General features: G+C 29.0%; 1 protein-coding gene across 5 annotated transcripts in view; it reads right to left on the bottom strand.

The window, feature by feature from the left end:
- Patronin (calmodulin-regulated spectrin-associated protein patronin) overlaps positions 1–16272 on the bottom strand; it is a 28773-nt gene extending 12501 nt beyond the window's left edge. For 3 of the 5 annotated variants that reach the window (XM_074245699.1, XM_074245700.1, XM_074245701.1), the window contains exons 1-6: positions 15838–16272; positions 14257–14715; positions 3094–3189; positions 1681–1896; positions 1101–1555; positions 766–881 (exon numbers count right to left, since the gene is read on the bottom strand). In XM_074245699.1, the coding sequence (XP_074101800.1) occupies positions 766–881; positions 1101–1555; positions 1681–1896; positions 3094–3189; positions 14257–14553 (1180 nt within the window). In that variant the 5' untranslated portion in view covers positions 14554–14715; positions 15838–16272. Of the gene's footprint in view, positions 1–765; positions 882–1100; positions 1556–1680; positions 1897–3093; positions 3190–11752; positions 11995–14256; positions 14716–15837 lie in introns of those variants that run through there. The other 2 variants (XM_074245702.1, XM_074245703.1) reach the window with 2 other exon arrangements.
- Between the last annotated feature and the right edge of the window lie 253 nt (positions 16273–16525).

Genomic DNA, 16525 nt, shown 5'->3' with positions numbered 1-16525 from the left:
TGTTGTGTTCATATCGTCAAGAAGATTTGATCATAAAAATATACGGTAATATAGTAATTGTGTTTAATTTTTTTAAATATTATTTTTTATCGCGACTTGTACTTAATTTTTTTAAATAGTCAACACTCATACACGCCAATGTTTCGTACGAATGTGTATTGACACTGATAAAAAGCGAAATTTTATTACGATTAATGAGTAAACTTTGACAAGATATTTTCGCATAAAATGCTACAGTAAATAATTACATTATATCGTAAATGAAATATTTGTTTACTTAATCGTAATAAAATCTTTATGAATAAACTTATAATAACGTAAATTATATAATATTAATTTATGTGTGTATGTATGTGTATATATATATATATATATATATATATATATAGAAAGAGCAAGATAAATTAAGTGTAAAAAAGAGTGCGTAGCCTTCACCGATCATACAATACAGAATAAACCGTCACCCATGTGGAAATTGTAATAATATTGTTATAGTAACAATAATAATAATAATAATAATAATAACAATAGAGTTAAATAAATAGAATCGTACGTATAGTATGTACCATTGAGGCATTAACGTGTTGACTCGGTGTCGACTTACGCAAGTGCTCACATCTTTATTTAGTGAGTTAATTTCTATTTTCTTTTAATTCATGTTTACACTAATATTTAATTTATTAAATAAATAATAAATGTACTTGTTCAAGTAATTAATGATTAATAATTAAATATACTTATGAGTCGAGTGGAAATAATCCATACCATCGAGATACTGCATGGCTCTTTCTTCTCCTGGATAACGTACACATTTAACAGGATGTATCTCGAGCACATTATACATGTCCGCGAGAAAAACCAGTAAATTTTGTTTCATAGACCTAACCAGATAAATATTTTATTTTTATAAAATTATTCACTCACTGATAATAATTGAAGGACATTTTAAAAGCATTAAATTTTACAACAGTGATTTAAATTCATCGTAATATAATGTAATATAATATAATGTAATGTAATGACTGTAGAAAGTTATCCTTGAATTATTTTCAGACTGATTGTATAAAAATGACAAACGTAATATAAAATAAAATAATTACCCTCTCATGTAAGTAACATCCTCAGGTTGCATATGAAAAATAGAGTAGGGCAAGCATCTTATGCAAAAATTATGAACAAGTGAGAGATTGTGGAGTGCATCTGCAACGGAGGGTCTTTTTGACACTTTAATATCCATCCAGTTGAGTTCGCCGGGACAGTAGAAGGCCACAACAGCAGCCAAACCCACACCGTCGCACAATGACTGAAAGTCCTTGGCTGCAGGTAACTCAGGTAGTCGCGTTTTGTCTCCAGCGCCTTCTTCCGTTTGTATTTTGGCGATTAATGCATGCGAGGCATGACTTATCCACATAAGTAAGCCCTTTTCATGGTCACTAGGCACTTCAATCTCTGGCTGAGGATCAAATCGTCGGATCGCCGCCACTACACGGTCTCCTGTCACTACTTCCTTCGCGTACAAGACCATCAAACCTTCTATCACAGCCATATGTGCAGACTGAAATTTTATAAAAAAAAAACAATTACTATTTTACTTTAAATCAATTTTTTCCAGTGGTATTTTTTATTAATTTAAATAAATAAATAAGTCATAATAATAATGATAATAATAATAATAATTACCATTTTCAATGGTGAATTTTGAATAAGAATAGTTTCAGTTAATTGAGAATTATTAGGCTCAGCTACATAGACACCTTTCCTCGCTAACGCTTGCAATATTCCCCAGTGGTTTTGGTTGTGGTAATTAGGGTCTGAATAAATATTCGCCAATGCAAGACAATATAGCTCAGCATTTGATAACGCATGAACAATTTGTGGTTTTAAATGCTCTTGATCCTAAAACAGAGAAAAAAAGCACTTTAATTAGAGTAATGTATAGAATAATGCAGCAATTACTTAATAATTTAAAAGCGATACTATTGATTCTGATGGTCGCTTGGGGGACAGAGGAAACGACTGGATTAGTGCCAAGATAATCAGTGATCGTATCACTGCTTGAATTTTTTACACAACTTCTGAGCAAAGGATGTTTAGTGTTACAAGAAACTTTGACATAATAGCTGCAGTTTAACTGGCATTCACTATTTAGTTTGATAAAATACGTGTTTTAGATTTTTTTTTATTAACGAACCTTGATGCGCCGTAAAAAATTTATAAATTTAAAATTTGCATGCAAAGTTTTCCCGCACAGTACTTTCAAATAATAGTGCATCCACAACAATGTTTCCAAAAGATACATTTAATATATGATGTGTTTATTATTATTTATTATATTTTGATTTAACTACTCACGATTGATGACAATATAACTCCCTGATTATTTACTATACGGAGAGACATGTTGGAGTGCAAACGTAAAACTAATTCGATTGGTTTAATTGGATTGCTGCCAAGCAAGTGAGGTCTTACGTGGGTGCAACATGTGCACTTTTACTGACTGTTTTAGTTATTTTCTCATTAATTATTTTAGTTTTCTTATATACAATCCATTAAATAAACGTTAAGTATCTTAAAAATATCATTGCTTCATTTTCACGAATCATTGTTGTGTTTTTTTTAATTAGAATTGATTTTAATGAAATTTGAGTCTATTGTCATCTCTTGATTTTATTCCGCGATAAAAATGACACCATTTGTACAAAATAAAAATTTTTTTACAAAAAATTTATTTATAACGTGTTAAAAGATCGATCGATTGGTAAAAGATAATCACTAAAGTTTATCTCGATTTTATGGGTAAAGTTTCACTTGCTCATTTAATGTTAAAAATGCTGACTTTCCTAACATGCCCAGCGGGTTTTTTTGTTGATAAAACTTGTTAGTGACATGCTAAAAAGAATTCAGACGAGAAAATTTCTTGCCAAGAATTTTATAAGATATTTTTCCGACAGTTTTTAAAAACTTATAAGTATTATTAGAAAGCTCGGATAATTTTTATTGCAATTGTCAAATAAAGAAGATTTCATTCTTATTTTTAATCTTTGAATAAAATAATTTAATATAATATTAAAAAGAAAAATATGTGTATCTTACCTCCAAATCACGATAGTAAGGTTCGCGTAGATTGTCCGGCACACGGTTGTTGTACGCCTTCGAAAGGAGCCATTTCACGGAGGCACGTTGTTTGGCCTGGAATAAATAAAAAAAAATAAATTATCATGTCTGTAGAAACAAAAGAAAATATTTAATCTCATTTAAGGCGGGGTGAGAGTAAAAAATTCTATTTCATTGATTGAAAATAAATAAAAAAAGTTCTTAAGAACGAGTTCAGTTGGTGTGATATTATTGTTGATGATTGATCATGAGATAAGGACAATTGGGGTCAAAGGCATGTTAAAAAGTTGGTAAAGGGGGTCGCTGCTCGAATAGAACAGGTATACGATTATTATCGATCCAGTGGAAGTAGTTTGCGTTTGTGTTTGTAAATCAACGTGAATTCGCGCAAGTATATTGTACATTGTTGTGGAGTGAATGGACTTTTTTGTCGAGTAATTATAATTATAATTAAAAATTTTGGTGATATTGAAATTTATGTAAATATTCATATTCAGTCACTCGGCTCTTATAAATACTTTTTTTTTTTTGTTAATTATTAAACGGGACTCATTGAAGAAAGTGATAAATGTAATTTCACTGGATGTTTTAGACGGAATTTACTGTAGTTATTATCAAGAAATAGGCCACTGAGAAGTTATTAATTTATTGTTGTACATAATTCTCATTTGGTCGTGGATGACTGAGTGAGTTTGACTTTGAAAGCGTGCAGGTCGCTGAAAACGGGTCAGCGGATCAGACATTTGTGGCCTATCAAGTTTTTACAGACAATACTATAATTATAGAACTGAGCGCAAATGAAAATTTTGTAATTCCGACTTATTTTATTATTGCTTGACTTTCAATTGTAATTAATATACAATTTCTACAAAATATAACGCTATTAATAATTTTGTTTTACTTTAAAAGTTATTTACATTGCAAAAATTTAAACATTAAATTCTACTAGTATTGGTAAATACATTTAGTCAAACGAATATTCAACGTAAGAAAAATCATGTATTCGTTTTATACTGAAGGAAAAATGTTTAACTACAGTATAAAGTTCAGAAATAACATGAAACGATCATATCACATCATAAAATAAATATAATAATTTGTAAATGTGCAACATAACGAAAAAGAAAATTCACCGGTCCATAAAATGCAAAAATTCAAGCATCGTGTACGTCATCCGTGAAATAGTAGTGAAAAAAATATCTCGTCCTTGCCAGTACAATAAAAAAATTCCCAGTAGGGAGTTTGCGCAAAAATGAACGTTTTAAAATTGAAAATTTATGGTTTACAGCGCAATAAAAATATTGATGAGTTTATAATAAAATGTAGAGCGGCAGATGTATTTGTTGGATTACTTTCGATCGATGTTACATTTAGATTGTACAATCTCGCATGAATGAACTCCAGGAGCCGTCACGGACGATCAAAGTCACTAATGTTCACCGTCACCTTGATTGTTATGTGCCTTATAAGTAACACAGCTTAGATAGTTATATACTAGTGATATATCAGTGTATGTATTTATGTATGCTACGCCGACTTAAGTTAATGATGATACTATAAAAAGACACGTTGTCACCGTTAACTGACGGTATCGGGAAGGGCGTCACGGCAAAAGATACAAACATTCCATTTAATATTATACCAAGTCAAACATAAATATGCACCAAATATAAATATTTTACAAAATAAAAAATTTTTTTCTATTATGGTTTTTAAAAAAAATTTACTTCAATAAAACTCTTTGAAATTATTTTCTTGGTTTAAGAATTTTTCTCTTGATTTAAGTTAAATTTTTTTTTTTTTCAATGCATCTTTTAAAATTTTTTTATTATTAATTAATTACGTAATTCATTAGTTAAAAAATTTATAATAATTATTTAACTAAATCATAATTTGACCAAATGAATGATTTAACGATTAAAGGTGTTATAAATAACTGAAAGTATAAGTGAAACATTGAGATTACTGTCAGTTAATTTTTCTTCACGGTCAACATTTAAAATGCGATATTATCAAGTTTCAAAAGTGTTACGAATAGTTTCTCAGAATATATATATGTTGTCTGATATAATAAGTAGATATGAAGGTGATGGGGATAGGAAGATAGTGCATTCAAGTGTACCCACTTTTATGTTCACCACAAGAGAGAGTGCATACATGGAGTTAAAGTAGTAGTCTTATTTATTAGCAAAGGTATCCAGATAAATCCAAGTCAGGGTTTCAATGTCTTCCTCATCTTCAAGCTATATAGCCATTGCTATTACTCTTACTCTTACACTTCAATTTTTGCTAAAACCTCCAACTGTTTAAATTACAAGTAAAGCGAAATCTGACACAGAGTAGGTTGATAGGTTGATAGGTAGGTTGATTCTTGAAGCAATGCCGATGCAAAAAGAGCTAAGGTAAGTGTAGTTTGCTGCTGTGAGATCGAGTTGTATGAAAGCTAACATTGCCTTTCTCATATCAGGTATGTGCAATTATATGAGTTATTATTAAGCTGATTCGTGACGCACAATTTTTTTAAATTTAATGTAACCTTAGTATTTTGTTATAAAATTTATAGCAATATTAGCTGTAGTATCAACACTTTTTTATCGCTGCTCGAAAAGTGTAAATTTGGCTACAATAAATATTTTTTTTTTTATTTATTTTTAGCAAAGTTTGAATATGATACAATAAATCAAGTTACTTAAAAAAAATTCTTTTATAATAATCATTTTACGGTAAATCAAAAGAAAAATAAAAAAAAAAAACATTGACCCAATGTATCAATATATAATTGACAATTCTAGGGTAAAATAAATAAATAAGCATTAAACATGACAGAAAAGAAATTAAAATATGAATAGCAGTAATTATAAATGAAATTCCATAGCTAAACAATTCGATACAAATAATTTTCAACCTACACGCCAACGCCATTACAATTTATGAGGTAAATTTAAATTAAACAATCATTGATGACTGGCTAGTACTATACCTCCGTAAAAATATTTTTATAATGTATAACATAACGCTCTAACAAGTTACCGTGATAACTCGTGTGGGTAAGCTGCACCTAAGGTGTAGGTCGGCTAGTTTGAGATCGCTATTGATTTCCGTTATTCCTTTAAATATTATTTAATCATCAAAAGAAAATATTAGTAAAATTTTACTGTCCGTATTAGATTTTTATTATTTAACTGAGCGTAATCTTGAGAAACTAATAAACTAGTGAGAAAATAGCTTATGTGCATACGAACTGACAAGTCCGTTATTCAAAATTAACTTAATAACATCACATGTTAATTAGATTTAATTAAGCAATATATTTTAAATGAATTATTCAATGAATAATAAAGCAATAATTGTGTTTACCAAAATGAGCTTCAGTATCCAAATCATTCGGTCACTTGGGAATCACAATGAATAATTAAATAATTAACCATGATTTCAAATATTTTATTTAATTTAATCACTTGTTACTCAACAGCAGATTTCATTATAAATATTATAATTATTATTATTATGACCGTTGTTGTTAATTAAAAAATTAAAAACACCAATAAAAAAAGGCAACATAATGTTAAAAGTTGTATTTTGAACGAACATCGTCGTAAGACTACAAGAAATAAGAATTGCGGAAAAAGAAACAGCAACTAAGAAAGAATAAGCTCGTGTCCAAGGAACTCGCACTGTTTCGTATGTGGATCGCTATCTACGCATCGATGATCAAGCTAACCGTTTACGTGGGGTTGTTACTCTCGTGTAAAATATACCAGCTAATACATAATATAGAAATAAGAATTTTATTGAAGCTTTCGAAATCGAAGAGTCTGTACCAGACATACTGTACGAGTGTTTACTACATTGTTACCATAAATTTAATGTGCAAGTAATTGCTAATGACGTTCATCCTCTAGCACATTGTTAATTTAACAAATACAATTATAATAATAAATTAGACGGTGATTTATTGTTATTAGTATTCGTTTTTTTATACGCTGCTGGTAAAATGTATGAATGAAATAAACTGCTCTAATTATAAAGTATATATGTACAAATATAATAATTTTACATAATTTACTTGAGTAAAATCATTCAAAAGTTGTTCCGCTAAGACAAATATCATGTATTGATTCATCATATAAGTATCTTTAAATGAGCAATAATAAAATGTACTTTTAAAAATTTTGTTTTTTATGTTTGAAATTAAATTATAAGAAAAAAAAATTTTTTTAAATTAATTTTCATAATTATTGAATGAAAGTCAACTTAAAAATAAAAAATGTTGAATTTATTAAAATTTAAATTTAATATTGACATACATTGAGGAAAATATAAATATGTAAAAAATGAAGTAATTGCTGATAAAAAAAATGAATAATCATAGTTGCTATCCGGAAACATGCGCCTAGATCATAATTGTAAATTCTCGCTTACGGTTGTCTTCATCATTGCTAACTAAACCACACAGAAGAAGGAGAACAAGATGTAGAAAAGAAGCAATCATTTGACCGACTGCTGCGGCGCGACGCATCGTTGCTAACTTCATTCTTAATTGCTGGGTTAATGACCGCAACACAATCTCAAAGTAGCCAAATGTACTTACTATACGCTGCTCTAAAGTAAGTGAAAGTGGACCATCATACATAAACGCGGAAGAGTTTAAATAAGAAAGAGGGAAGGACATTCGATAGATTCTAATGCTGTAAGGATTACAAAAAGAATTTAAATTTAAATTCCTTTTTATTCGGATACCGGTGAGATGAGAAGGTCGTTTTTTTTTTTTTTTTTTTCCAAATCATACCACGAGAACTTCTTTCTCGTTACGCATCTTATCATCTTAAATTCATTAACCGTAAATTTTAATTTACCAAATCACTCAACTTATTTGTTATTAATCTTAACGCTGATTATTAAAAAGATTTTTTATCGACACAGCATAGTATGTTGGATGTTTTTTTTTTTTTTTTCTATTTGCTGTTATGAAATTAACGCAAAAATAAGGTATGAAACTAACGGAATCACTCTAATCTTGATATGCAATAATTAATTTCAGGTCAATGACTCGAGATGTAATAATATTATTAATTATTATGCATCAAATTAAAACCAGTGCAATGCTAATGGAATGAAAAAAAGGCAATATCTGTATCGATAAGTGTACCGTATTCTTAACATTAAATATTATTCGTGTTACATGGACGATTAATGATTTATTTTAAAATAACCAACTTCCGTTTACTTTTGTTTTAATTAACAGTTATCAGTACGTTAATTAATAATTACTTAAGTGCTTCAGTCGTTATTAATTATTACAGTTTTTACATTAAGAGAAATGTAGAAATTTACTGAAATTTAACTCGAAACGTACCGCAGATATTAATTATTCATTTGTGAAGTTAATTAACGTCACTAACAAAATTTTCTTACTTAAGTTATTTCGGTTTACTTAAAATTTTACCGGTGAAAAGTTTAATTTACTCTTAGACATGTTTTTTGTATGTATACCTTTTTTTGCTCAAAAAATAAGCCACTTATATATTTTGTGAAGAACAATTTACCAGCGAAAAGGGTTTAAAATAGGCCACCTACCGGTATTTATCAATAATTAATTTATTTAAACAAATTTCAATGTCTAATAACCAGTCAAAACATTGAAAATTTTAATTTATCTATAGTAATTTAAAGTATTCTTGATACAAAAAATTTTTTTAAATGATTAAACTTTTGTCAATAATTTATATTGATCTGGAGTAGAAAAATAAAATCTAGAAAATTATTGGTGAACAAATATTAGAAAAAACAAAGAGATGCTATCTACTTTGGGAGGTAAAACGATGAGCCTGTAAATCTCTATTTATACACCTGAAACACGTGACTAGAGGTTACTGGTTAGGTCATTGCTTCTCAAATAAATCTTCCGGTTTATAAAATAACTTTTCACAAAAATGTCAATAATGTTCTACTCTGACAGCTGTTTAAAAACTAATTCTAGAAGAAATAAATATAATTTTTCTAAAGTGAAAAATGGAAAAATTAAAACAAACGTCAATTTTAGCAGCCAATAAAAAAGTTATTAGTGAGTTCGATCGCAATATACACTTAATAACGAAAATATATCCACGAAGGTGCGGTCATGTCATATTCTGTATACAATATGACCTAGTATCTTCAACTATAGTTCATTAGAAACTGCTCTAATACAGTTAAAGTAAATATTAACGTGATATTTCTGATAAAACATCATCAATTGTTGGAATCAAGGGTTAACATTTAAGTATTCGGAACACGAGCATCATCATTTAAAGTAATCTAAAAAATGATTGAATTTTATCCACAAAAACGATGAATTGTAAAGGTTTATATACATCTTGCAGTAAAAACAAAACGATGGAAGATTATTCACCACCCACATACGCCTACGGGCTTTTCTTTCTCGTAACTTACACACTTATTTTAAAAATATAAAAGTGAGAGTAGAGAAAACTAATATAATCGATTCACAGGGTTTTATTTCTTGGAAAGTCCACACAACTGTATGTATTGTCAGAATTTTATGAACTTTAATTATTTCTCACGTTAGAATGAAATAATAATTTCTTGTTTCTGTTTCTTATTCTTTATTTAATGGGTTTATATTCATTTATTATATTATATTATAGTTATCCAAAAATGATCAACTTCTCACTTAACTCATAACTCTTATGGAAATGGATACAAGGTGAAATCACTTTAGAGTAACACCTACACAAGGATATTTAATAAGCGAAAATATTTAATGTGACAATGAATTTATAATTATGTGTTTTTACTTTATTTTAATAATCAAATTTTAAGTAAACACACAATAAAATCTGTTTATGTAATTGAAGTACTTTAGTTTCAAGAAATGATTTTTTTTTTGTTTCATATCTTAGCAAAGCAAAGCATTTTACTTTGTGTAAAACATGTAATAGTACTTGGACTGCAAAACGTCAGTCATGAAAATGTTGAAATAAAATTACTATTGATGCCTAAGTAAACCGCAAGCTCTGTAATGTTTCAAAGAGAACAGTACTTGAAGAAAAAAAAAAAAATATTGTGTTTTAGGGTCTTGTCGAGAGATAAAATAAATGTATGTAGAAATGTCATAAAGAGAAGCTCGGAAATAAATATTATTAAAAAATTTTCTTCATACCTAAATTACACAGGATAAATAACAATGTATGTAAGTATGTGTTAATACACTTATTTCTAGATAAAATTGTTATTATTAGAAGTGAAGAGATACTTCCGTAATAATAAGTATCGGTTATTACTATTAATATTATAAATTATTGCCCAGATAATCGAGATAGTGAAATCGAATGTTTTCTTGGACATATTACATGTAGGTAGACGTCATTCCTAACCCACACGATTTCGACAATCTCATATATATATTTTTATTAAAATTAATAAATATATAGCCATTATTAATTGTGTAACAAGTAAATCGATTTTTAAATTTATAGATTTTTAATGGAGTTAAAATTTTAAAAGTAAAAGCGCGGCTTTTTTTCTTGAATCATAAGTTTATCTGCAGGAAGTAACGATTTGTCGAAAGGGAACAAGTGATGGCCCTTTTGTGTCATAATGTAACCACCTACGTACAATTTTACTCAAAAATTAGTATGTCGAATAAAAACGTTAAGAATTGAATGAATTAATAAATATTTATGTTAAAATTGAATTATTTAATCTTGACCTAATCCCTAAAAGGAAATTTCATTACAACAATTTTCTACGAATAATACTGTAATACAAATTATAATTCCACATATGTGTAATGTACATTGACAGATAGTACATTGGTTAAAATATTATTTTATTCTCGACAGTCTTTGTATTACTAAATACTTTTTACTGGATGACTTTCATGCAATGAGGATTAAAAATTCCTTTTATGTTACTAGTTGGTTACCTGCTCTATTTATTAAATTCTCTGTGTTCTTTTATTATTCTATTGTACTGTACAATACACCACTATTCAAAGTAAAGACTTGTTCAATTTTTCTTATCGCATTTCAACTTCTTTTATGGTCAATACAAAGAAAAATTTAGCTTCTTTTTATTACTGGCGTACTAAAAAACTCATTTGAAAAACAAACAAAATTTCAAGAACCAGGTGAGTAATTAGCTTGAAGTGTATCTTTAAAGAAAAATTATGAACAAAATGAATGTAGAAAAATTGATGACTGTAAAAACATTTTTATCGTTCCCAGGGAGATTAAACTTGTCTAACTAGTAATCAAATAAGGTATCAAGTGTCTCTTCCTCCTCCACCATCTTTTTATATATTTTTGCACGTGACCGTTCTGCAAGAATGACAATTTCACCTTGACATTCCCATTCTTGGTCATGATACAATAAATAATAAACTTAATAATTTATTTACTCGAATTCTCAACATCGAAATCATCCAGATCAAGACTAAAAGATATTTTTAAAACTTTAATTTTTTCTACAAAAATATTGTACTGGTATTCTTATCCTAGTTTTTCATTTCAAAGGATTTATATTTAAAGAAGCGATGTCTATTTGTGAACCTTGTGTCTAGCCTTGTAATCAGTTGTCAACTATAAAAAAAAAAAAATACGTAGGAAAAAATAAGTCTGTCTAATCGAGAACTCACATAAATGGTTGAGACGGAAGCATTTCTGAATAAATCCCTGATGTCGTCAATGTCTTTTTCACATGACGCCTTTGGCGTCGTCCTTAACGCAAGCATAACTTCACTTGCCATTTAATAACTTGTAACTTAATATATTTAATACATATATATAAACCACAAATATTTTAAACTTTAAAACCATAGATAAGATATTTTTTTTTATTTCATCACAACACATATCACGTCACGGTGAAATATTTATCCAAAAATATAAGTATCCATGGTAAGTTTTGAGAAGGAAAAGTTCAGGAAGTTCACTTGTATATTAATAATAACTTTCAATTAAATATTTTTTAGCCGAGTGTAAAACACGAAGACCAAACGGAAGACGAAGAAGTTAAAACGACAGACTGCCAATACAAATGGACAAGCTCTTCTGGCTTGGTTACTTTAGAACTGAGTACTGACTAGTATCATATACAAAAGGTGTTCTTCAGGGAAGTACTGAAAGGAGTAATACATGTTGTAGTCGAGGAGGGAGACAATTCTAAAGAGAACGTGCCAGTCGAGCCTTGATTCTCAAGCTAACAACAGTGCTTAGTTGTGTTTTTACTATTATACGTAAATACTATGTAAATTCTTAGAAGATCTAAGAGGTCTTCAGTCAAATATTGTCTAAGTAGGGACATTTTGTCTCGGTAATTTATTGCTACATACACTCCATTTATTGTTGAGTGAGAAATAATTTTTTTTTACTGAAAAAAAAAAAAAAATTGTTAATGAATTTTGTCAAATAGTTCAATGAACAAACTTTTTGCTTGGTATTATAACGTAATAAAAAAGAGATTTAATGGATAAGTATCAAGTATGAATCATTGAGAGCGATCAATGAAAGCGTGAATTTATAGACGCGGTATGGGCAGAAAACCAAAGATGATTCATTTTTTATAAACGTGTATTTAAAATATTAAGTTTTTAAATCCTTTTAGTCGTCAAAATACAACAGGATATGGAAGATTTACAATTTCCTATTTAGATAAGAAGCTGATAACAAATTTGTTTTTGTTACTTTTTCAGTGATATAAAATTTATTTTATAACTTCAGTGTAAGTAAAATAATAAATAAATCAAATTAAATAAAACAGATACTATTTGTAACAAAATTTTATGAATGAATGGTGAACATTATTATCGATTATCGATATATTCAATTGTTCGTACAAAAGACTTGTATTACTCTTTATAGGCGAGGTGTTTATAAAGGTAATTTAACTGAAAACTCATTTTCTTCAAAACAAATAAAAAATTTAATTGAATTTTAGAATTTCAAATTTCTATATAAAGCAATATTTACATGAATAATTTATAAACTTAATTTATTAGTATGTACATACAGTTAGTGATTGAATTATACATTTTTGGCATGAATAATCAGATAGTAATCGGATTGTGTAAGTGAAAATACTAATTACGGAGTTATCTTTACTAAAACTAAATAATTATTCAATGATACTTTAAAATCGATAATTTAATTTTTAATTTATGTTTAACTTGACAACTTAATATAATACCATAAAAATTTACTTTGGCAGTAACATTGATTAAACACTTTCACCTATTAATAAAATAACTTTTATCCCATAGGATTATCATTATGACGACAGTAAAATGTCCAGCTGGACAATAGCCAAATACTCGTCATAATAATGAGGTCACCTGACTATCGATTTGATATTGCGACAATTTAAGAATACATTTTTTATTTTTCTTTAGAAAAATAAGCCCATAGATAATTCAAACGTATTATTAAGTATACAAAAAAAATTTTCTACCGAGTTTAAATCAGCTAAATATTTGATACTCTTATGACTCGTGACTTGATACAGCATCTCGAGTATTACAAAGTTGAAGAATTTATTTTTTTAAATATAACTAAAATATTAACCTTTAATTCTTTCGACGATGTATCCCGGTTTTTAAAGATGTATTTGATAAATAAAATAGACAATAGTACCACTAACGACAGCAACATGTTGACAAAATAAACGCACCCATAAACATAATAGCGTAATCAGGAAAATACATACGTGCAAGAAGGCACCTATGTAATACAATGCAATGTGTATCAAGATGGTTAAATAAATAATTATAAAACCTTGCCCACAGGAAGTGGGTATTGCTGCAGCAATATAGACACACATATATACGTCTCAAGCTCGAAAGCCATCGAGACCCACGATTATGTGTTGGAAAATAACGACATCAGGCTGTGATTTTAAATGCACAGCATTATACGTACATATGCAATTCCGAGCACGATCTTTCACTTGAGCAGCTTCAGAACTGGTTGTCAACGTATATGATGATTCGTTGAAAGGTTCAAGGCATTTGTCCTTGAACTTTTACTGATTATTTTTCTACTAGTAAATATTTTGCAGGATTTATTGTAATTAGAAGTCAACGTCCACTTAATCTCTGATTATCTCTAGACGAACATAAGAGGCATTGTTAAAATGATTACTCACCTGACGTGTGTCATAGGCATCGGAGAAGTGTTCATTATCGGTAACTCCATGATCACCAGGACCACCTTTCGGTCGTCGGTCGTCTCCCATGTTACGGTCCATCGATTCGAAAACATGGACAGCCAGCTCGGCCTGAGGCACGCCGTTTAAATTTTTACACGCTGGATCGCTGTTATTGTAGTAATAATAATTCCTTTCCTCCTCCTCAGCAGCAGCAACGGCTTCCTCACCGGGTTCTGGTGATCTCACCGATGACCTTGGCTTCGTCGCGAATAACCGCGATATCGTACCCCACATTCACGTGGGTCACAGAATCATCAGTTGATTTTCTTTTAAAATTTTATCCAGCAATTTTTATTTCGTCTAGCCTTTAATCTTTCTGGTCCTTGACCTAGTCATTGTAATATATATTTTATCTTCCACTCCTTTGTCTTCAGGATCACTTGCGATTACTCAGAACTAAATAAATAAGTATACATTTTATTTTATTTATTTTTTCATTGTAAATTACCTTAAAATTAATAAAATATCTGGGTCTTTGAGATATCATTCGAGTAATTAGTTATCGAACGATGACATTATGTACACATATATTTATGTGATTATTTTTAGTATCTGTAGAACTATTTAACACAAATAAACTCTAGTGGTGGTACTGATAGACCTCGATTAAAAAGTTTTATAGTACTTGTTATTTACCTCACGCAATTACATCAAACTTATAACATCACGGCCTTGAAATCGTGTAAATTAAATGGCAACTACTATTTTATATATTTATATCACCGTATAAAGCATTAGAGTGCATCATAAAATAATGAATATGAAAATTTTCGAAAATGATGCAATTTTGACATTTGACTATATAAAACATAATTTTTTCTTCAATATTTTTGATTTTTAAATTAAAATAAAATTTATTTATTTAAAATGTTACTATAAAATAAAATTACTGAGATAATAATGAAGTATTATTTTATCAATGAGAGCAATTTAAATGTAACAAATTTGTGTTTTTATAGTATAAAGCCAAGTTGTGAACTAGTAAATAATAAAAATCGTTGAAGTATAAAGTAGTATTTATAAATAAAGTAATTGAAAAGTCTGAAGATATCCTTTGAATAATTCTGATAAATAAAAGTACTAATGAGAATAAGAATGAGATAAACTAGTGATGCACACAATGTGATGATGTGAACGTCTATCGATTTTGCGCCCAAACGAAAGTGGCACGATTCTCTTCTGTCCGCGATGCTGAAGAGAAATCAACTTACGTGTATTAAATACATACGTATAGACATATATAACAGATAATCCAAGTAATGTTAAGGGAGAGGTCCACCTCGTGGCCTCTATACCTTTTTATTAACATGCTCCTGATGTATATTTATACAAATATCCATAATGTCATCGTTGATAAAAAAAATCAATTAGTGATTCGCTGAAACTGTACATATCTCACGGCAAACAGATATTTTCTTCATTAACGACGATATATTTAAGTAATCACTAATAAGTATGTAATGAATAAAAAATAAAGTAAACATAAAATAAGGAATGCGAAACCGTAAATGGGCGTACCTGCTCGCGATATATTTACTATGAAATAATAATTATTTAGGATGACTGACGGGGCTGGTAAACGCTGCTGAGATAACTTTATTTGGTTTTCTTAATAAAGATAGCTGTAATAATAAATAATAATGGTAATAAATAAACACAATGATGTTTGACAATGTACAACACTCTTTGGAGAAATAGCACACACTGATAATAAAACTATTTTTCAACGACCAACACACAGCACACTATTGTCACTTTGAGGACAATATTTGTTAAATAAAGCTATAATTAGTATTTATGGATTTAGATTGATCGCTCTGTACGTTAATGGGATAAGTGTGACAATAATATCACCACAAAATCCTGTTGTCAACGCGAATAATTATACGAGTCTTTATGATACTCCATGTTCACAGAACACACGTTCGCCGACCATCGTTGTGAAAAAAACGAAACGATATCGTCGATAGTTGTGTTGTATATTTTGGAACGACAAAATTTAACGCACTCGAGTCAGTGTACTATCGATTCATCGCGCTCGCGTGTTATAGTTTCTGCTCGCTGTCGCGTTACTTACTTCACCGCGAGTTCTTTGACGCAACTGAGCTGGTATCTGTTGATGCGCGATGGAATTAACTGAAATTCAAATATTTTTTTTTTTAATAAAATTTATTTACTAACATAAATATTATAAATTAAATGAAAT

This window comes from Cotesia typhae, unplaced genomic scaffold (assembly GCF_013202065.1).
Source record: "Cotesia typhae breed Kobodo isofemale line unplaced genomic scaffold, CoteBio_Ctyphae contig_48, whole genome shotgun sequence".
Taxonomy (NCBI): domain Eukaryota; kingdom Metazoa; phylum Arthropoda; class Insecta; order Hymenoptera; family Braconidae; genus Cotesia; species Cotesia typhae.
Note: the sequence above shows the minus strand (reverse complement) of the source record. Positions and strands in the feature narration are given on the sequence as shown.